At 38.7% G+C, this 23,038-nt stretch overlaps 1 protein-coding gene across 1 annotated transcript in view; it reads left to right on the top strand.

Annotated features, from left to right (window-relative positions):
- Positions 1-23,038, top strand: part of MYH15 (myosin heavy chain 15) — a gene marked incomplete at both ends in the record, with an annotated part of 143,292 nt that overhangs the window by 32,053 nt on the left and 88,201 nt on the right. The window contains 9 exon segments of the mRNA XM_084232648.1: positions 759-862; positions 2,408-2,546; positions 8,071-8,138; positions 8,142-8,156; positions 14,233-14,308; positions 14,311-14,380; positions 14,992-15,106; positions 22,583-22,619; positions 22,622-22,710. Coding sequence (XP_084088774.1) covers positions 759-862; positions 2,408-2,546; positions 8,071-8,138; positions 8,142-8,156; positions 14,233-14,308; positions 14,311-14,380; positions 14,992-15,106; positions 22,583-22,619; positions 22,622-22,710 — 713 coding nt within the window.

Raw genomic sequence — 23,038 nt, 5'->3', positions numbered from 1 at the left:
CCAAATTCTTTGTTTCTGGGGTGTGGAGTTCAGGATGACAGGGCTTCACTTCACTGGGTGGTCAACACAAAAATCAGATCAACTCAAAGAAAGTTCAAGCGTTAGGCACTAAGTAGTTAATGTGATTCAGCCAAGTCAGTTGTGATGTGCTGCTGACAGCCTGCCTGGGCTCAGCCTGCATTATGTTTCCTGACTAAGTGGATCATGTCAGGAATCTCAGACATATCAGAGGGCTGTGCTGAACATAGTAGCTGATTTATGCATCTCTTGCAAGAAGGACTCGGTCTCATGATAGGGAGGACTTTGTGTGACAGGATTACACTGTTAATGTTCCCTGGGCACTGACCCCAGGGGTCTGATGGTTCTAGCCTTTGAAGCTCAGGCCTATTATATTTATAACTTTACAAAACAATTTTTATCCTTCAGCCTTCAGCCATGTATCTAAGCCAAATTTCTGTTTTCAAAGTTTTGCCAGCACATAATATCTGCTTTTTTCACACCAATTCAAGTTGTTGCAATTGAATCTGCTTTCGATTTGGCCTGCCTAGTCGTCTCTTGGGAGGCATTAACACATGACTGACAAGTTAATAGAGGGCAAAAATTGATTGCCGAGTTTTGGGTGTAGAATATGGATTTTATTTTGGCTTGTTTACAAGTATGCTGTAAGCTGTAAGAGTAAACTGTGAATATTGGTCAATTATTTTCTAAAGCCTTAAGGGTTTCTTTAAGCTGCTTAAATGATGGTTTTCCCACCGCAGATAGGCTCATGGTGTCTGAAAATCCTTCTGACTTTGACTTTTGCTCTCATGGAGTGGTTGCTGTGGTGAGCTTGGATGGTGCTGAAGAATTGCTGGCCACAGATGTAAGACTTGTTAGTTATCGAAGTCTGGTAATGACAATGAGAAATGAAGAAAGCATCTTGGATCATCTTTCTTCCTAAGGTCCTGAAAAAGTGGTAGTTCTTCCCCTGGGAATGCACAATAGAGGGCTCCCCTCTGGGGCTGCCTCTCTGTGCATTTATTTATTGTAAAAGTGCACATTCTCAGTGTAGTAACTTGGGAACATATGAAAAATAGAACAATGTTTCAACTCAATGGCAACCACTGATTTTATTTAGTATATATCTCTACAGTCTTTAATCTTTTTTCTTTCTCTATTTGGGGTTGTTGTTACGTGTTTGTTTTTTTTTTTTTTAAATAAATGATTATAGCGAAATAAGTCAGAAAGAAAAATAAAAATACCAGATGGTCTCACTCATAACAGGAATTTCGAAAACCTAAATAAGGGACCAGGAAAAAAGACTAATTAATACAAAGTGAAAATCAAAATCAACAAGCAACTATAAACCATAGACACACTACGGGGGGCGGGGAGGGCTGGGGAGAGGAAGGATTAGGGTCAAAATAAGGGGGGGGGTGCAATTTTATGGGGAATATAACCAAAATGAAAATGCATACATTGTGCAAAAATGAAAAATGGTGTAAGAATTATATAAAATAAAATATTAAAAAATGATTATATTCATACCGTGCATATTTGGTATATAGCGCTTGCATTTTCAATTTAATTGTATAAGCATTTTCAGAGTTATATTACAAACTCTTCATAAACATTTAAATGGATATTTAATATTTTATCAAGCATTTGTCTTGTAGTCACTTAGCCATTCTTCAATTGTTCTTGTTTTGTTTTTCTTCTGGTGAATATCTTTGTAGGTAAATGATTTTTCTATATATCACATTCACCTTATGCTAGATTCTTAAAAGTGAAATTAATGGGTAAGTATTATGAATTTTTTAAAGCCTCCTGATACAAATTCAGAATTAACCACTAGAAAGATTACACTAATATTCACCCTCCTGGAGTGTGTGAGAACACATATCTTACAATGCACAATGACTTAGGATAAAACACTTTGATGACATGGTTTTTCTTAAATACTTCCTTTTGCTTGTCTTTGAAATGTCTCTTCTGGAATAAAGTTGGGAGAACATATGGAATCCTAGAAATAAGCAACCCATCAGATATGGTGCAACTTCTGGCATAACCATGAAAGGCAAATAATTGACCTCACAGAGCCATTTAATGATGGATTGCTAGAAGCAGGGGAAGGGGGAAGAATATAAAGGAAGGTTCTATAACTAGGAACTAAACATGTCAAGTCTTGTGCATTCCTCATTCTCTTATTATTAAAGGCATAAGCAGACTACGGGTGACCAAGTGCCAAAAGGGCTGATTTGCATTGCTTTGAACAGAGCTGTCGCACCGCCTGGCTGGGGCGATCCCTCTCATTCCCTGCAGCAGCCCATAGCCCACAGTGTGGGAGGTGTGACACACAGCAGGGGTGAGGCGCTTACTGCAGCCATTAGGCAAATGAAGACACGGCCATCTGTTTTTCTTTTTACAGCAAGCCATGGACATCTTGGGCTTTCTTTCTGATGAGAAATATGGATCCTTTAAACTCACTGGAGCCATCCTGCACTTTGAAAACATGAAATTTAAACAGAAACCCAGAGAAGAGCAAGTGGAAGCAGATGGCACAGAAAGTAAGAGTTATTTTGAAGACATAGTGTGGTATATACTCTCTTCAAATCCTTGGTCCCAGGTCTGCTCCTTTTTCCTTGCAGTTGACTTCACCTCTTGGTTTGTAGAAAATGTTAAAATGAATCCGTATCATCCCCTTCCATTGTTGTCCCTCAGAATTTTTCTCTGGACCACCATTCTGATGTAGAATCTGTATCTCAGAATAAAAAACATTCCTCAATTAATTGATGCCAGTATGTTTGCTGAACTTGAGTGATACAGGGTTGATTAAGACATAACCTACCTTCAGCACATAGATGATTGAGAAAAGCAGAAAGAAGTAAATACAACAAAATGTATTAAATGACAAAATGGAGCTATGTCCAAAGAGCTTAAGAATTCTACAGGTGGAGTGACTAAATCCTCCAACTGAGCCATGATGTCTTCATTTCTTTTGTTTTTTTATGCACATTAAAAAAAATCTGTAATCTTGCCTTTTTATTAACTTCCTGGTTCTTCAATGTTAACTAGAATCTCCCAGTTGTCCTAAGATCTTATAGTCATCCTGAACTCCTCTTTCTCATTGTGTCTACCTTTAAAAATATAAAAGCGCTCACAACTGCTCACCATGGTCATAGTCTTCCTGTTTCCACCCTTGTCCTATTACTGGTACTTCTGCACATAGCAACCAGCATCAGTTCATTCAGAGTATAAGTCGATTCGTGTCTCTCCTCTGCTCTAGACTTACTAAAGGCTCCCGTCTTACTCAAAATAGCCCCTGAGTCCAGATAGCCTCCTTTTCTCTATGATATTATTCTAAACCTCTCTCCACTCCCAAGACCTAACATTTCTCCTCTTTCACTCCCATTGACTCTTGTATTCTTGGAGAATGTGAGCATTCCAGTTACAGGACTTGCTCATGAAGTCCTTCTATCTGGAACGATTTTCCTTGGAGTCCTCATGACTTAATCCCTTGTTTTATTAAGGTATCTTCTTGGATGTTACCTTATCATAAAACCCTTCCCTGGCTACCCCACCACTTTGCCATCACTTGTATTCCCCTACCTTTTCTTGTGTCATTTGTACACTGTGTTTTACTGACTGTCTTACCCACCAAATTGGATGTAAGCTCCATAAGAGCAGGGTCCTAATTCGGTGTGCTCACTGCTGTAGCTCTAGGTTTTAAAACAATGCTTGGTACACAGTTATTTGTTAAGTGAATACTTTCTGCTTAGAGACAATACCATGGGACATAACTTTCATATATTTTTCTAGCTGAATATGGACAAGCTGTCTTAAATATAAAGAAAAGTTACACTCTTCAGGTTTCACTAATTTTTTTCACTGTTACATGGCTGTAAAATATTTGTTGTATAGCTAGTGTAATTGAAATGTCTTACTGAGTTTCCGTATTTTTGCTACCATGAACAAAATTTTGGTGAATACTCTCAAAGTCAAATATATATAATTTTCTTAGAATAAGCTTTTATTAATAATTTTTTCTCAAATTGCCTTTTTAGAAAATATTTATTTATACAAGAACTGGGGTACAGTCAGAGGCGTGGGAGGGTGAGCAAATTCACCAGAGAGAGTGGGGAGCAGAACAGGCAAACGACCGAAATACACTGCTGAGGGGAGCAGTGGGCGAGACAGGAGAGGTCTGCCTGCCGTATGGGTTTCTCCCTGGCTGGCTGGGACTTGAACTCACGCTGCAGAGGCTGCAGAGAGCTTCACAGTGCAGCGCACAACCCACTGCGCCACCGGGGAGGCCCTCAAATTGCCATTTTATCATTTATATTTTCATCAGTAGCATTTGAGAGTGACTCCTCACCAATATTAGCAGTTATAATTTTCCAACTAGCCAGGTTTAACTTTATATTTGATTTAAATAGTAATGAAGTTTATCTGTCATGTTATTACCTGTTTCTAATTTTTTTTTGTTTGCATTTTTAGCCCATTTAAAAAATTGGAATTTTCCCACTGATTTCTAAGGTCTTTTAATATATTAAGTTTTGTTAACTTTCTCCAAGTTAATCATTTAGGAAGAAATTGAAGGACCTGGATAAGGAGGATGGAAAGAAACCCAAACTTCAGGGCACAACCTTCCCTTTTCTTCTATCTTGAGTTCCAAATCATATCTCTAACTTTCTACTGCCTGTTCCCCAGGCGTCCTAAACTCTGCATGGTCAAAACACAGTGTGTCATCTGCTCCCACAAGGGATGTGCCTTCCCATTGACTTTTCTATTTGTATTTATGATAATGCTCCTCTCGCCACTGCTTACATTGGAAACCTCCTAATTGTGTGTGTCAATCTCTCTCTACCCCTTTCCTTTTACTGGTTTAGCCCTGCAGTGCCTGGCACGCCAGTGTGCTGCAGTGGGTTCACTTGCTTTGTCCCTTCCGACTCTGATCTGTGTTGCACACTTCATAAAATTAATCTCTCTGAAACCCAGTTCTATGCAATTTCTCTGCTCAAAGCCCATTACCTTTTCCTGTTACTTAACTATTACCTAATAGTGGCAGCAGATGACTTCCCTCACCAGAAGTGACCCTTGTTTTAGTTATCACTCATTTCCCAACTTCACAGGCCAATCTTTTGACCATACCTGTGCTCCCTCTTCTCTGTGCCTCACACTGTACTCTGTCTCAGAAATTCTCATTCTCGCATATTTGTCTATCAAAACACTTCTCATCCTGTAAGTCTCAGATTACATGGCGATGTTTATCGGTGGCTTTTTGCTCAAGCCCCTTTAGGGGAACCCACTAGGTCACATGATAAAAATGCATTTAAAGACATTGCTGTCGCTTTTCCTGCATGTTAGCTGGATAGTCATCGATTTAAATCATTTTCATCTTGGTTGTAAAACTAAACTTTTAGTGCAAAAGAAATAATTTTTGAAACATGATTACCACTTTTGTCAAAAGAAAAATGATGGAGAACATATGTAATGTATAATGTACATCTGTGCAGTAAGTCCAAGCATCCTATTCATGTCTACAGATATTTGACTGTCTCTGGAGTGGATGAGAAATATTCTGTAGTGTTGGATGCTATTTCTGTTAGTGCTTAAGGTGGGATACTGTACAGAGGATTTGAATTTTGTTTGTTCATGGGCAAAAATAAACTCAAAGACTGTTTTTGACATTGGAAAATGCATCTGAGAATTTGGGTCTATTTCCTGTATTGTCCATCTAAATGCTTCCAAAGTTTAGAAAACCAAACTGTGATCTTTCTCCTTTTCCTTGTTGGATACTGTAGAATCGCTCATTTTCACCTTGTTGGTTACTGTTCATCTCTCCTCAGATTCTTCAAGCACATAGCATTTCTCCCTTTTCAATATTTTCACTTTAAATTAGATATTCTCTAAAGTCTTTTCCAGTTCAAAAAGTCTATTATTCTGACTAACTGGATTCTCAACCTGAAATAACCAGGCTTTTGTCTCTAAGCTTCACCCTCTTAGCAGAGATATTTCAGCATAGATGGGCATACTTTTGATTTTTCCATTTATTTTTCCAAACAGGCTCTGTGTTTTGAAGGGTTTGTAGCAATAGAGCACCTAGGCTATTGCCACTGACATAAGAGTATGTGTGTAACTTGTAGAATCCATGTGTAAAAAATACATTGATTTTAATTAACAAACACTTCAAGTTTTTTAAGCTTTGTGAAATTTTAAGACCCACAAAAAGGAAATGGATATCATTATTACAAATGACAGGTGATTTGTTTTTCACTTGATTCCCCGTTGGTGGTTATTGCCAAAGAAATTTTGTGCTTCTTAGCAAAGTAAGGTCAGACTACATTGACTTCTAGTGTGAGACTCACTTTGCATAGTAACCGCATGCTAGGTTTACTGGCATAGCTAAAGATTCATTTAAAATGGAGGACACAGCAAAGAGACTTCAGATGAGTGAAGTATTCCTTTTGTTTGGAACTGAAGAAATCTACAAGTGGAAGTGTGCCCATAAATTTTCATGACATCTTTTGTGTGGCCATTTTTTAACACCTGACATAATACATGACTATTTAGTTTTCCTTCTGATAACACTTCAGGAGTGGAAGCACCGCTGTATAAAGTGCAATTGTGTGGTTCATAATTATCCTGGTTGGGCAGCAGAGGGCACTAGGAAGCAAACAGACATTAAAGAAAGTTTTTGCTAGATAATGGGCAAAATGTCCTAGCTCCTGCTGGTTAGTGATTGTCTTGAATTATCAAATTACATGACCTACTACGTTGAAGGGGAAAATAGGCAAATAATAAAGATAAATGTCCTTCAGATAAATATCGCATTTTAGAAAGGGGCCATTATTTAAAAATATTAAGCTATAATTGATTTCACCCTTTTAAAACATACTGTTCAAAAAATAAAGCATAAAATTCAGTGAGTTTTGGTATATCACAAGATTGCATAACCATCAACACTGTATAATCCAGAGCATTTCATTATTCCAGAAAGGAATCCTGTGCACATTAGCTGTTACTCCCCTTCCTTTCTCTCTATAGGCCCTGGCAACCTCAAATCTACTTTCTGCTTGTAAATATTTGCCTATTCTGGACGCTTCATAGGAATGGAATGTATGGCGTGTGGCCTTTGTGTCTGGTCTCTTTCACTTACAGGTTTTTTTTTTTTTTTTTAAGTTTTATATATGTAGCAGCATATATTGGTACTTCCTTTTCATGCCAGAGAAATATTCAGTCCTTCTATGTCTGAGAACTATCTTATGGCTGAAATAGAAATATTGTATTTCTGTACTGCATTCTGTTTATCCATTTACCGGCTGATGGATTTTTTTTTCCCCTACTCTTTCACTGTCATGAATAATGCTACTACATTCGTATACATGTTTGTGTATGAACATATGTTTTTCATTTCTCTTGAGTATATCCCTAGGATTGGAATTTCTGGGTCTTACAATAACAATTTTACTTTTGAGTAGCTACTAAATTTCTTCTGTAGTGGCTATACCCTGTAACATTCCAACCAGCTATTATGTAAGAACTCCAATTTTGTTACCATCTATTGTCTATCTTTCTGATTGTAAATATTCTAGTGGGTGTGGAATGTTCTATCACAGTAGTTTTGATTTGCATTTCCAAGAAATGGAATCTTCTAAATATTTAGGATTCAGGAAATCATTTCAAAACTACAGTCTACCTTTAAAAAAAAATTATTTATATAAGAACTGGGTTACAGGCCAGAGGTGTGGGGGGTAAGGATTCAACAGAGACAGAGTGTGGCGAACAGAACAGGCAGACTGACTAAAATACACTGCTGAAGGGAGCAGCAGGCGAGACAGGAGAGGTCTGCTGCACCATGTGGGTAGCTCCCTGGCCAGGGATTGAACGTGCTGCAGTGACTGTGGAGAGCTTCATAGGTTGTGTCTCAACCCCTTGTGCCACCAAGGAGGCCCTACAGTCTACTTTTTTTACATGTCCCTCCTCTGGGTAGACTATTTGGATATAATGAAATTAGTATTAACAGGGTTTTTCCTTTCCCTCCCTTCCTCCTTCACTGCTTCATTCTCATCCTTCCTTTCTTCTGATCAGATGCTGACAGAGCTGCTTTTCTTTTGGACATTAACTCCTCTGAGTTGGTGAAGGGCTTGATCCATCTTTGAATCAAAGTTGGTAATGAATAAATTATTGGAGGTCAAACTGTCGAATTATTGGAGGTCAAACTGTAAGGTGAGATTTCAAAAGTAGTATGAGCTATGATCTTGTAATATTTGTATACATATTGTGCCTGTATATTTTTCCACTTCTGGTGATGTCTGCAACAGGGACGTTTGTAAAAAAGAGCTACTGGCATGAGTATTTCAACGGTTTTCCCTTGTGAGGTACAGCACAGTAAATGCTCTTGTGTTGTCTTTCTAGTCTGAAATATAACATTTTGAGAGTTTTCCCTTAGGTCATAAGTCTATTTGCAAATGCAGGCAAGTTCTTTACTTGTCGTGATCAATATCTTTGTTGTCCAAGTAAGAAGCTTTCAGAGTTATTAGTTCCTGAAATGAATGAACATGGAAATTGGCATCCTTCACCTATTTGGAATATTGCCTTTCTAGAGTAACAGACACATGGCGACACTGAGTTGAGGAAAAGTTTCAGAACATATACTGAAGTAAGTATTTGAAGGGAGGAAGAACTGAAAAAAAGAAATAGGAGATGGAAGCTCATGTATGTTTTGTTCAGCAGCCAGGAGAATTTTTATTTTAATTTATTGAAATAATACCAGTTTATACCATTTTATAGGTTTAAGGTTTGCAGCATCATAATTAAAAAACTGCATGTTGCATTAAGGTTCCCAGCCAAAGTCTTTATCCATCCACTATGATATGACTTGACCTGCTTTGGCCACCCTGTGGCCCTCGTTCCCCTTCCCCTCTGGTGACCATCTGTGTATCTCCTAATGTAGGAGTTTGTCTTTTTTTAATTTTATTTGTTTTTATTCAAGTTTTAGGTGTACAGCTTCAGATTTCTACAACTATATATACCCCATATGGTCACCACTGAATGTCTAGTTGGACAACCTTTTCCTATTTTGTATTAGACCATCTGGAATACATGGCCTCCAAGTTGCTGCACAGGAGAAAAGATAATTTGTGGGGTAAGTATGCCCAAATTAACTGCTTGGGGCTAGAAGTGATAACACTTTTACTAATATTTTATTGATGATAATGAATCAATTTATTCCCTTTACTACAGGGGAAGTGAGAAATGTAGCGTTTTTAGAAAGAGAAAATGGTATGGTGAAGAGAGATAAACTTGTCTCTGTCACACATAATATGTCTGAAGCATTCATGTATTATATCCTTTCATTCTTGCACTATTTTAGGGGTAAATTGGGCAGAAATACTTATTTTTTGAGTTGAGAGAACTAAGGGTTATGGAACACAGGCAACATTCCAAAGGTCACATAGTTGGCATTTGTCATCCTAAATATGAAAGAGAGACAAAGGGACATGTTTGTGATAGAAGGCAGTTATTTTCACTACAATAAATTCAATTCCCTTTGACACATTAAGGTATCTGATGTACCTGTTTTTTTAAATTTTTCAACAACTATTCAAAATCAATCTCCTAGTTCAGCTTACTCTATAAATCAATAATTCAACCTCTCCCATAATACTTTACTAAAACAATTTGCTTACTTCTTGGTGTTCTCTCGCTCTTCTCTCTCTGCTCTCCCGCTCCCTCGAACCATGGATTGTGTTTCATTCGTCTTAGTATCCTCATCATCTAGCACAATGCCCTACAATCACTAGGTGCTCATAAATGTTAAAATAAAATGAACTGAACAGAAATTGGACCATGAGCAGGAGGATAAGTATTCAAACTAATTATCAGTAGTAAGATGACAGGTGTTTGGTAGTTTTCTTGCTTTATAAGACATTCACCACAATATGTATATAGGGCATGCTATACTTCTAGAACAAGAAACTTTCTCTGTATAAAAAGTAATGAGCCCAGGGCCTCCCCAGTGGCGCAGTGGTTGAGCGCTGGGTTGCGAAGCTGCCCGCGGCCTCTGCAGCGCCGGTTCGATCCCCGGCTGCTCCCCGGCCACCCGAGGAGGGTCCCACATGGCGCGCAGACCTCTCCTGCCGCCCGCTGCTCCCCTCAGCAGTGTACTTCGGTCCTTCTGCCTGCTCTGCTCCCCGCTCTGGCTCTGGTGAATTCTCCCACCCTCCCGTGCTTCTGACTGTACCCAGTGCATGTATAAACAAAACAAACAAACAAAATAAATAAATAAAAGCATGCCTCTATAAAAAAAAAAAAAAAAGGTAATGAGCCCATAGGAGAAGTGAAATTAAATCTCTGCCTCTTTAATATTATGTTCTCAGGGACTGAGTCACCACACCAGTCTTTACTATAATAGAACCAGTGAAGCAAGCTAATGTATTATTACTCAACATTTGAAAAAAAGAAAAGAAATCCCTCCTCCTTCATATGCATTTTCTCCTTCCCTCCCTCCCTCCCTCTCTCCTTTGCTTTTGCTCTGCTCGTGTTCTTGCTCTCTCTTCTGGAGACTGTAAGAAAGCACACTGTAAGGCTTTTCTTTTCTTAGGAATTTTACTGACTTTAAAGAGACAATTGCCATTGCTAAGAATAGAGATGTATATGCTCTGTTGATGACAATTGCAAAAGATGGCAAAAATTCTTGCAGTGTTAACATTCCATACAAAATTTAGTTTTAGCTCTATTGCTATCTCATTCTAGGACCTGATCTAATACCTTCATCTCTCTGAGCCCCCCAGTGAAGATGTTACATTCCTCTACATGTCTCAGTGAAGGGGCGATTGGCATCTAAGTGGGATAATTCTTCATGTCCAAGAATGGCCTTCACATTGCAGGAGGATTTGCATCCCTAAATGTCATAGCACTCTGTCATGACAATTGGAAAATACCCTCCTTATTTCCAGATGCATTCGTGCTATAGGGGAGGTACGATCCTGAGTTGAGAGTCCCTATACATGATTACTAAAAACTAAGGTTCCTCAGGTCTAGTTTTTTATGATTACATGACAGTTCTACTATACCTATTAAAATGAATTTTTTTAATTTTAAAAATATCAATAATGATGATAAAATAATAATCAGTAGCCATTGAGTGCTTACTATGGATGCTGTGCTGCTAAGTGCTTTGTATGGAAATTTGATTCAACCTAGTAGCAAGCTTGCAAAGTTGATCTTATTACATTTCCATTTTATGGTTAGAAACAGTGAACCTTAGAATAACTGCTCAAAGTAAGCCAGGTAGTAAATACTGGAGTGAAGATGAGGAAGTGATGAAAGTGGAAATGGGATGGGGAAACTAACATTTTCTGGATACCAAGTGCCAAATGTTGTCTTATATATAATTTACATCCTCTGTCTTGTTGACTCTCTCCCAACAGCCTGAGATATGCATATTTTACTATTGTTATTTTATAGATGACAAAGGCATGAATGAAATGGTTAAAAAATATGACTTTTGGCTCCATTTCTTTCTTTTTATCACATACTATTACCCCCAAAGACTCCTATGAGTATATTTTAAAAAAGAGCTAAGACATACATTCATTCAGTCTCTGGAAAATGAAAGTGTAGATTTAGCTGTATCATTTTTTCTCTTATTAGACTGAAAATGATGAAAATGCTTAATTAGTAAGCAGTATGTTGGTTTATTGGTTTCATTTATTCATTCAGCAGACATCATACCATCATTTTCTTCATCTGCCGACATCTTCAGACTGTTTCTTTACTGCTCCCTGTATCTGGCCAGTTTTTCTCCCACCCTCTTCTTCTCAAGCATTTAGAGAATTAAAAGGGATTGAACAAGTTACTCATGTTCTTTTTAAAGTTTCAAAGTGACTGCTGTAGACAGAGAGTGATTTCCTCAGTGCCACGAAAGGATAAAAATCATTCTTGCTGCTTTATTTGTGCGGGTGTGCTCTTGACGCCAATAATAAAAAAAACTGTGATGCCATCCGGCTTTTGGATTGCTGTGGAAATGACTCAAGATAACTGTTCAGAGAGTGGGTGACTCATAACTAAATCACCACCAGACACCAACTGGCTCCTGCTGCGTGCTCTCTCCTGGACAGCCGCAGGATGGATGCGATAGGCCTATTTTAAATGTTAAGTGGTTGGAGCACATTCCGCTTCCAAGCTTGGAGAATGTCCAGCTGAAATTCACTCCTACTTGGAGTCTGTCAGAAACCTGTTACTACAGCAGCGCCTTTGCATCCTGGAAGTAGGATCTGCATTTGTTCAGCTGCGTCCAGGCACAGAGGTTGGAGCTCTCTCTAGTAGATTGCTTTAGAGCCGTTGCTGCGCACACCCAAGAAGGGGATGTAGTCCGGGTTTTACAGTAGGGGGACCTGAGTCAGAATGATTCACTGGATTGTCCTTCTTTTCTTAGAGAGCAACACTAGGACTAATAAAATAAAGAAGATGGAAGCTGGGGCTGAAAAGAATCTTCAAGAGCATCATTCAGGCAAAGATACTGCAGCCCAGAGAGTTTAGGTCACTAGCCAATAGTTAGACAATTTATTAGCAGCAGCAACATCAGGCAGGACAAAGGCAAGGGAGTCCAGATTCGTGTCCTACCATATTAGTATTTTTTAAACCTTATGGTGCATAGGACTCTGCTGGGGATTTTGTTAGAGTCGGAATGTGATTCATAGGTTTGGGAACAGATGCTGCGATGTGAAGTTTGGCATCTTTACTTTTTTCTGAGGATTTTTCTGGTTATTTGGGGCCTTCATAGTTCCATACAAATTTTAGCATTTTGCTGAAAAGTGTAGTGACTTTGATAAAGATTGCATTGAACACATAGATTGCTTTAAGTAATAGGGATGTTTCTATACTATTAATTGTTCCAATCCACATGCACAAACTATCTTTACATTTCTTAATGTTTTCTTCAATTTCTTTCAACAATATCATATCGTTTTCAGTATATATGTGTTGAACCTTAAGTTTATTCCTAGATATTTTATTCTTTTTGATGTCATTATTAATGGAATTATTTTCTTTTTCTTTATTCTTTTAGATTTATTTTATTATTTATGCATACAAGAGCTGGGGTGTAGGTCAGAGGTGTGGGGGGTGAGAGGATTCATCGGAGACAGAGTGGGGAGCAGAACAGGTGGATCTACTGAAATACACTGTGGAGGGGAGTAGCAGGCAAGATAGGAGAGGTCTGCTGTGCCATGTGGGTCAGCTCCCTGGCTGGGGATCGAACTCATGCTTCAGTGGCTGCTGATAGCTTGATAGTGCTGAGACTTTAACCCCTTGCATCACCAGAGAGGCCCTGGAATTATTCCCTTAATTACTCTTTCTGATACTTTATTGTTAGTAGAAGATACACAGCAGCTCTTTGCATATTGATTTGGTAGCCTGCAACTTTACTATAGTCACTTATTATTTCTATCATTATTTTTTGCTGTAGTATTTTATTTTCTATGTATAGACATAGTAAAAGTAGGGAGAAAGTACATCCTTGTCTTGTTCCTGATCTAGGAGGAAAAGTTTTCAATATTTCACTGTTGAGTATGGTGTTAGCTCTGAGTAAGACTAGGAATTTTTAAATAAGTTCCCAGGCAGTGCCAATGCTGCAGATCTTAGGGCCACACTTTTAATAGCAGGACCTCAGAGCACATTACCACCCTACCCTAGGATTCTTGGTATTTTGATTATAGGAACATGATTTTTTAAAAAAAGATTTATTTATGTATACAAGACTGGGGCACAGGCCAGAGGTGTGGAGGTGAGAGGAGTCACCAGAGACAGAGTGGGGAACAGAACAGGCAGATTGACTGAAATACACTGATGAGGGGAGCAGCGGGCGAGTCAGTAGAGGTCTGCTGTGCCATGTGGGTAGCTCCCTGGCCGGGGATCGAACTCGTGCTTCAGTGGCTGTGGAACATGATTTTTTCCACAAGTATGCTTGGTAGAGAAACATCTGGCTAGATCTCCTTCTTTCCATTGCCTTTCTCCTCCTTCCCTTTCCTCCTCTTTTCCTCTCCTCCCCTTTCTTTCCTTCCTTGCTTCTTCCCTCCCTTTCTCATTGTATTATGTTTCTTCTCAGACTATCGTAGCAGATTTCTAGACTATAGACAGTCAGTAAATATATCCTAATTCTACTAGAAGGTGGTTGCTTATGGACAGTGCCAGGATTGAAATGAACATTGCTGTCACATGAGGGAGTGCTTTCATTATGGTTTCTAGGTGGTCTGCACTGTTGGTGTCCTTTCCAAATCAATATATGAAAGGATGTGTAAGTGGTTGGAGGCACGTATCAACAGACCCTGGATGCCAAGCTGTCAAGGAGCTCTGTGTTGGCATTCTTAACTTCACTGGTGTTGAAATTCTTCATGTAAGACTATCTGGTATGAATGAGGTCAATCTGTATTTGCAAGGACCTTAGGAAATGTGAATTGAACATCAGAAAATGTAATCAAAGCATGATATGATTCATTCTGTGCAAACTTTAATAGCTATTTTTGTTGGAAAAGGGCTATTAATATTAACAAATAATCATTGTTAATTTATAGTATTAATAAATTCAGTTGGTCTTAAGTAAAGGTAAATAGAGGTAAAGTTATATTTTATAATCTTTAATTTTAACATCGTGTTATTTTAATAATCTGTAGTTTGCAGATATATTTAAAATAGGTAAGAATTGGCATTTATTTGTTGGATCTACTTGTCATCATGTAATAGTAGTTAGAATTTACTCTACATTTTTCCAAGTGGACTTTAATATTTTATACTGAGGTACATTTGACAATTGCAAATATATATTTAAGGTGTACAATTTGATGGTTTGGTAAACATACATCGTGAAATAATCATTACAATTTTGCTAATTAACATCTATTTCCTTAGTTACGTTTTATCGATTTTATTTTAGCTCTTCTACATTTACATCTTTAAAGTTGCCTTTGGCAACTTTGCATTAATTTTACCAATGAAAAATTACAACAGTTCTTCAATCAACATGTTTGTTCTGGAAAAAAAGGAATATAACGAAGAAGGAATTGGCTGGGTGTCCATCGGCTTTGGTCTAGGTTCGCAAGCTTCCATAGATCTTGTTGAGAAGGTAATTTTTATTTCTTCTCCTCATCCATTTTCATTTAAAGAATGTTGTCAAGCTTGCCTTGCTGATGCATGTCAGGACTCAGGCTGTCAGGGGATGGAAATGGGGCTGGAGAGCTCTGCACATTTCCCTTCATTGTCATTGTGTGTGGTACCGCTGGCGTCCTAACTAAACTCCCAGGTCACGTGCTCTACTCCATCATCTCTAACAGACTGTCGCTACACATTTGCTGCTTCTGCATGGCCTCCACTGTTAATGCGTGAGGAAACTTGTTGAGATTAGAAATGGTCATGCTCTTGACAGGAAAAACACAGGGCTGAAAATGCAAGCACCATAGGGTCTAACTGATTAACATAAGGTAAATGAGTGGACCCAGCGCAGCTTAACGAAATTTGGCAAATTAACATGCAAACAAACAACTGCCATAAATCCTCAGGGCCACTACCTTGTAGGAAGTAGTTTGTTCATTTAATTGGACAAGTACCAGTTAGTTTAAGTAATTTATGACAATATGCCATGGCTTATTGGTAAATTAGCTGCAGTGAGTGTGTGGTTTCTGAATTCAGCAGTGTTCCTGCACTCTGGAATTTTTCCACATGCTCTGGATAGATGAACTGGGTTAGCGAAGGGAGTTCTGTGTGGTCGTTGCTGTGGCTTTGTCCACAGGATCAAGCAGGATGGGGTGTGAGCAGCTACATGCCCCTTGTGTTGCTATAACCAAGAATTACAGTGAATTCTGGAGACAGGCCTGGGCAGGCCAGGACCAGTACTGCTAACTTTCTGAACACTTTAGTGAGAGTAGTGTTGTATTTGAAATCCACAATCCTGTCAAAAAGGAGCCCAGGTGATTGATCTTTCATTTCTCCTTGGCAGGCTTCACATTTTATCAATTAATGTCCAATTTTATTTACTTCGACTTCAGTCGAAGATAGATGAAACTATATCTTCTTGAAAATAGCCATTATTCCTAATAGGAGTAGATGTCACATTGATTTTACTTATTTTTAAAACCAGGAACATCCTGGGGGGGGTGAGGTAGGAAGAACAGGTTGATTTAAAATGATAATGAACCAACCTATGAACTGATAAAATAATAATAACCCAACCATGATATGGTAAATGTTTGTTGGCATTATTAAGGATGTAGTTTCCTGATTAAAAATGAAGCTGAAGACCTGGAGCTTCTCAGAGGGAAAGATTTCGCTTCTGGCAATTGTCACCTGTAATACTGACTTAGACTGAATATGGCAAGATGTGATTTTCAAGGAAGAAGGTGGGACACAGACTTATTCAGATCCTGATAGGTCTGTGAATGTTACCTGATCTTTAGTTGATCTGAAACCTATTGTTTCATTCAAATAAGCCACAGTTATTCCAAGTAACAAGCAACATGGATATAATTTCCTGTTGTGTTTTATTTTTACTCATGTAATAAAATAAGAAAAAAATATCTGACCAGATGATAGAAGGAAAAGATAAATCTTTGACTTTCTATGAAGGATATCAAAGGTATTCAGGTCAGGTAAATGAGAAATATCAAAACCTTTCTTGAAATGATTTTGAAAAGATGCATTGTGTGGGGTTCTTTGGATATGCTAGTTCTGATGTATTCATATCTAGCTATTTCATATATGCATATGAGTATTTTCTTTAAACACGTAATACTATGCTTTTTGCTTGCAACTCTCACTTTCTGCCTGACTGTTGCCCACAGCAAAGCAGCTCAGCTCTGTATGTCTTCATATTCACTAATAAATTAATAGAAATCTGCTGAGGACATTTTAGTCCCCCGGGGACCTGTGCTGGTAAGAGTTATAAGAAATGCACACCAGAGGCACCATCCTGGCATACAGGGAATTTAGGATATAATTGAAAGATGTCTAAAGACCGAAGTGTTTACAGTATTTTTTTTAATTAAACAAGAATATTTATTCAGCAACTACTTATTTTGGTTGTTTTCTTTGATCACTTCTTTCATCGCCCCATTGGTAAGGGAGGGATTCCTACCTGGGGGTTAGGAGAATGGCTGGATATACGACTTCTGACACTGAACAGATGAGATGACAGTAGCTTACTAGTCATACATAGCTACAGCCTGAAGGAGGAGGACCCTCCTGCACATGGGGTCACATGGTGTGGGGTCTGTGGTAGGTAAATTTTAATAGGATGAGGTGAACTTTGGTTCCTAGGTGGATAAGTTTGGTTTCTTTAGATAATTCTGAGGACTGGTAGGAAACTGAAGCCTGATAAACTGGCACTTTATCTGGCCCCATGGTGAGGGTTTTGGGGGGAACCCATGGAGTGCAATACAGAGGGGAACTTGTGATTTGGTCATTTAAGGGAGGCCCTCCTAGTTTCTCCCAGTTGTCAAGGTAGACCTACTGTTGGGTCTTATTTATAGGCCTTGTGCCACATTACTGTATATAAAATTTTGAACTGTAGAAAACTTAAGCATTTGTTATAAATAGCACTTGCCCTTAGGAAGTATGCAGTCAAGAAGGAGATTTGTAAGTCTAATAAATGTAAAAATATGTGTCAGCATAAATGTAATAAAGGCACAGACAAAGGCCCACAGAACTTTGGAAAGCAGAGGTCTCTGCTGCCTGCAAGAATCTAGGAAGGCCTGTTAGGGAGGGGGTAACATTTTAGGTGGATCTTAAGGAAAAGATGTGATTTTAACAGGTAAAGAGAGGAAGACCGTGAGTCAGTGGAAGGAGCGAAGACATGGAGACACTTTCAGAAAGGACACTCTGAAATATCAAAGTCTAGTTAGAGCCTAGAATACACAGAAGGAAGCAGCTAGGTGAGAATAGGAAGGTCGGGTTGTGAAAGGATTTGAACTCATACCTACCTTAGTTTTAGCCACTGAGGAACCCAAGAGGGTTCTGTGCTGGGTGATGGAGTAGTCAGGCTGCTTGTGTTCAATCTGGTGAGTTTTGTCGATGTTTGGGATGGGAGGAAATGCTAAGTTAAGGTAGTAAGAAGACTTAGTCTAGGAGGGGAAAAAGGCATCCTGAACAAGGACAGAATGGAAATAGTAAGAAAGTGACATGTAAAAGAGGCAAAGACAGAATAGATAGTATTTGAAGAGGGAGAGGATTCAGCACTAATATTCTAAGGCAGGGCAACTGAATCAAATTATTTACTGTGCAGTGCAGGATAATTGATGCTATGGGGCAGAACATAATTACTTTTTTTCCTGACCTATTTGGAAATTAATTTGCTGGAGGATCTCATATTTATTAGAAGCTTTATACCTCCTGAGCACTGGGAAAATGAAGACCCCCAAAGAAAGTGCTTTTTTTTCTTCAGTGGTTTATTTTTTTGTTACATTTTGATCTAGGACATCTTGCTTTACATAAAATTTCCATTGATTCCCCTATTGGAAGTTGGCTTCATTGGAATCCCAGGGAAATGGTGATCCTCATCTACACAAGGTAGCTTGCATAAAATGGGGGCTGCTGCTCCTTGTGAGCCTTTAGCACAAATGTTTTGTTAACAGAATTCCAAACCAGGAGATGCTTAAATTTTTAAATGAGTCATTCCAGTTTTCACAGAGGGGTGATTATGGGCACAGTAGGAAAATACATGATGCAAGATGGAGTTCTTGCCTCTAAGAGCTTGCACCAGTGAATCAACCTTTTAATTCAGCCTTCCTCCTTAGTGTCCTCCTCATGTCTCACTTTGCTAAGAATGCACAAAGTCAGTGCTTTGTCAGGAGAAAGACAGTGTCACTTTCACTTGGAGTATTCTGTCCTCAGTTGGTCAGAACACTTTACATATTCACTCACTGCATCATTCCCCACTTCAATGCTTGAGGTGAAGGATGGTGTCTCAGAACTCTTCAGTATGAGAGTTATTAGTGGAATGTTCAATACATTTTCCATAAAATGCAAGTTCAAGTTTGAGAATACACAAAAGAAGTAGGAACCAGAATCCATGTATTAGAATGATAGACTCAGGTAGATCAAAAACACGATCTTCAAATATTCTGTGATCTACCACTTAGAAGTATAATTAGACCCATTTGTACAGTTCCAGTGGGATAGAACAAAGGATTCTAAACTACAAACAAATTCCATCCAGAGCTTTGAATCAAAGTGGTCTCTCTCCATAAAAATACTTAGGCATAAGCTAACCATGTTTTTTGGAAGGAAATTGTGAAGGAAATTCAAGGAGTTTTTAGGCAGATTGGACCAGACTTTTCATGTCTCTCCCAGATCTGAGAGTCTATGGTTCTTAGGTACAAAGGGTTGGTGGAGAAAAGCAATCTCTGTCGTTGGACTAAGGGGTCAGGTTGTGTCTTTGCATTCTTAGGGCATTTTCTCTACACCTGTTCTGTTTACTTTGCAGTCTATGAATTATGTACATGTCTTCTAGGCTAGATGTTTTGGAAGCAGAAACCATGTTTGATTCATCCTTTTATAACCTAAAGTCTCTACAGTGATTTGTTCATAGAAGGCACTCCAGAAATATTTGTGGAATAGATAAATGAGTATAAAATATACAAATCAATAAACAATTATAGCAGTCCCTGATCCCACCCCCTCCCTATGTGAATGTACCCTCTATTGGTTAATGGCAGCATCCATTACCCTTTTGCTTAAGCTAAGAATCTGATCCTCATTTTTCTGTTCATCAGCAAATTATGATCCAGCTCTACTTTCAACATACATCACATTTGGATGCGTCTCACAAACTTGAATACTCTCCCTAGTCTAGACCATGGGTCAGCAAACTATGGACCTGTGGGTCATAGTTTGCAGCCTGTTTTTGTGAATGAAGTTTGAATGGGATATTGTCACTCCTATTTTATTTACATATTATCAGTTGCTTTCACAGGTGCGAGGCCTAAGTAGAATACAGAGATGCAAGAGACTGTGGCCTATGGTCTAAAATATTTATTGTACAGTCCTTTGGAGAAAAAGCTTGTTAATGGATCATAGGTTTTCTAACATATTCTTTTTTGTTTTTGTTTTTCTTACAACTCTTTCAAAATGTAAACCCCACTATTAGTCTACTGACTTTCTGAGACAGGCCACTGACAGAATTTTACCCACTTGGCCAATTCTTGTTCTAAATAAATAATGGTTTTTAAGTAGAAATCAAATCACATCATTTGTTAAAAATCTTCAAAGGGCAACCAAATAAGATATCAGTGAAAAAAAAATAATAACAGCACAAAACACAACAAAGCACAAACAGACAATTATAAACCACAGGTAGGAAAGGGATTGGAGGGAGGGAGGAGCACAGGGGACTGAGGTGATGGTGCAGGGGTGCCTTGGGGAAGGAAATTCTTTGGGGACTCAACTTGAAGGGGTGGGGGAAAGCAAATATTGTCTAAAAATTTTTTTTTTTAAATAATGTTAAAGTAAAAAAAAAAATCTTCAAAGGCCTTCTAATACTCTTAAAATCCAATGTCTTGCCATGGTCTGTGAGTCTTTTAGGATCCAACACTGTTGCCTATGGGACTTACCTCACAACATAGGCTCCATCCAGCTGCCTTTCCTTAGTCCACACTTCACTCTGGCAGGATCTCAAACTTGCACAGTGTGTCTGCCTCAGGGCCTTTGTACTTTTCATTCCTTTGCCTAGAATACTTGCTTACATGGGCCCATATTTATGGTGGCATAAAAGTAATTTGCATTCTCTTGTTATTCTGGGTAGCACCAGGGAGTCATAGCTCCTAGCTAGCCACAAGGCTGTGAGGATATAAACAGATACTCTACCGATTATTTTTCATTTATAGTACAGTTTTCAGTAAATGCCAGGAAATGTTCAATACTTTATTATACAACAGGCTTTGTGTTAAATGATTTTCCTCCACTATAGGCTAATGTAAGTGTCCTGAGCATATTTACCATAGGCTAGGCTAAGCTATTATTTTTGGTAAACTAAGTGTATTGTATGCATTTTCACCTAGGTTGGATTTATCAGGACAAAACAACACAGACCTTCTAAGGATTTGCTCTTCTCATTCATAGGTTAGAGGGTTTTACTCAACTTTCATATTTAAAATAGCTTCAACCAGCCCTCCCCTTCATTTTCTTTCTCTGCTTTTTTTTTTTAAGATTTATTTTATTTATACAAGAGCTGGGGTACAGGCCAGATGCACGGGAGGGTGAGAGGATTCACCAGAGACAGAGTGGGGAACAGAACAGGCAGACTGACAAAATACACTGCTGAGGGGAGCAGCGGGCGAGACAGGAGAGATCTCCTCGCCATGTGGGTTGCTCTGAGGCCCATGGGGATCGAACCTGCACTGCAGAGGCTGGGGACAGCTTAACACTGCTGCGCTCAACTGCCTGCACCACCAGGGAGGCCCTTTCTCTGCTCTCTGATTTCTTCAGAGAACTTATTTGAAAGTAAATTTGTGGTTATGTGTTTATTGTCTGCCTGTTCCACTACTATGAAGACACTGGGAGGACATTTTGGATATGTAGCTAAGGGCTAAATTACCAGCTCTCATTGCTGGCTGGCACTTAGTAGGCATCTATAAATATTCATTGAATGGATGATTGGCTAGTAGACATTTAGTGAATACCTCCTCCCCTTGTCAACTGATTAGGTTCCTGGGAAAGAATATATCCTGACCTCCCTACTGAAAATATTGTTTCCTGCTGTCTATTTTACTTTAAGGTTTAGTTGACACAAATTTGTTGTGGCATATTTGGGGGTAAAAAAATGAATTGCACAAATAGAAGAAGGCAGTAAGAGGAATTTTGTGGTAAGACATGTATGAATACAAATGGCATTTTAAAATAAAAATAAGACATTATTGCACAACCAAGAAAAAGAATTTAATAATCAGACATATTTTGTTTAACTCGACAAATATTTATTGACAGCCTACTCTGCAAAGTACCAACTATAATGCTCATTCATAAGTTGATATTTCGAATAAATATTTTTTTCCCCTACTTTCAATAGAGCACACAACAGTCTTTTAAGAAATACTTGTAGGGCCTCCCCGGTGGTGCAGCTGTTGAGCACTGGGTTGCGAAGCTGCCCGCAGCCTCTGAGGCACCGGTTCAATCCCCAGCTGCTCCCCTGCCACCTGAGGATGGTCCCACACAGCGCGCAGACCTCTCCTGCTGCCCGCTGCTCCCCTCAGCAGTGTACTTCGGTCCTTCTGCCTGCTCTGCTCCCCGTTCTGGCTCTGGTGAATTCTCTCACCCTTCCGCTCTTCTGACTGTACCCAGTGCATATATAAACAAAACAAACAAACAAACAAACAAATAAATAAAACATGCCTCTATTAAAAAAAAATACTTGTAGATGTTGAAATGAAGAAGAGAATATCCAGTAGAAGGACTGGTTATATGTTCACTTCAGTTCTGTATTGACATTTAGACTCAGTAACTTCAAAAAGGATATAAAGAATTACAGAAAATTCATGAAATTCTAGAAAGTTGCATGGAATACACAAGCATTGATTTAAGGTTTAAAATGGTGCCCTTATCTGTTGCTCATAAGCATCTCCAACAGCCAGTGGCTATCCCTTCCATCCTTGAGGGGAATGCATTTCTCCTAGAGCTACAGACTTGATTTTCAAAACCAAACTTTTCCACAACCATGGAAAAAATCACTTCATTTCCAGAAGCGCAATCTCGATAAGAAGAAATATGACACTGAATTTGAACTTGTTCACTATGCAGGAGTGTTAAGTTACCACTAGACCCTCACCCCTGTGGTTTCTTGAATCTATTTCAAATGCTCTCAAAGTTGATATTTAAGTTTACATTAAATGAAGAGATGAACGTGAACATATTTCAGTTTCAGAGGTGTTGGTGTAGCCTTTTAGTACTTAGGAAATGAGATACCCATACTAGAATAGTATTTTATGTGCACAGAGGTCAAAACTCTGAAAATAGACTGTGTTCACCAACTCAAAGTAAGGCAGCTTCAGAAAATCACAGAGATCATCAAAGT

This window comes from Talpa europaea (assembly GCF_964194135.1).
Source record: "Talpa europaea genome assembly, chromosome: 4".
NCBI lineage: Eukaryota > Metazoa > Chordata > Mammalia > Eulipotyphla > Talpidae > Talpa > Talpa europaea.
This window is presented reverse-complemented; position numbering and strand designations above follow the sequence as displayed.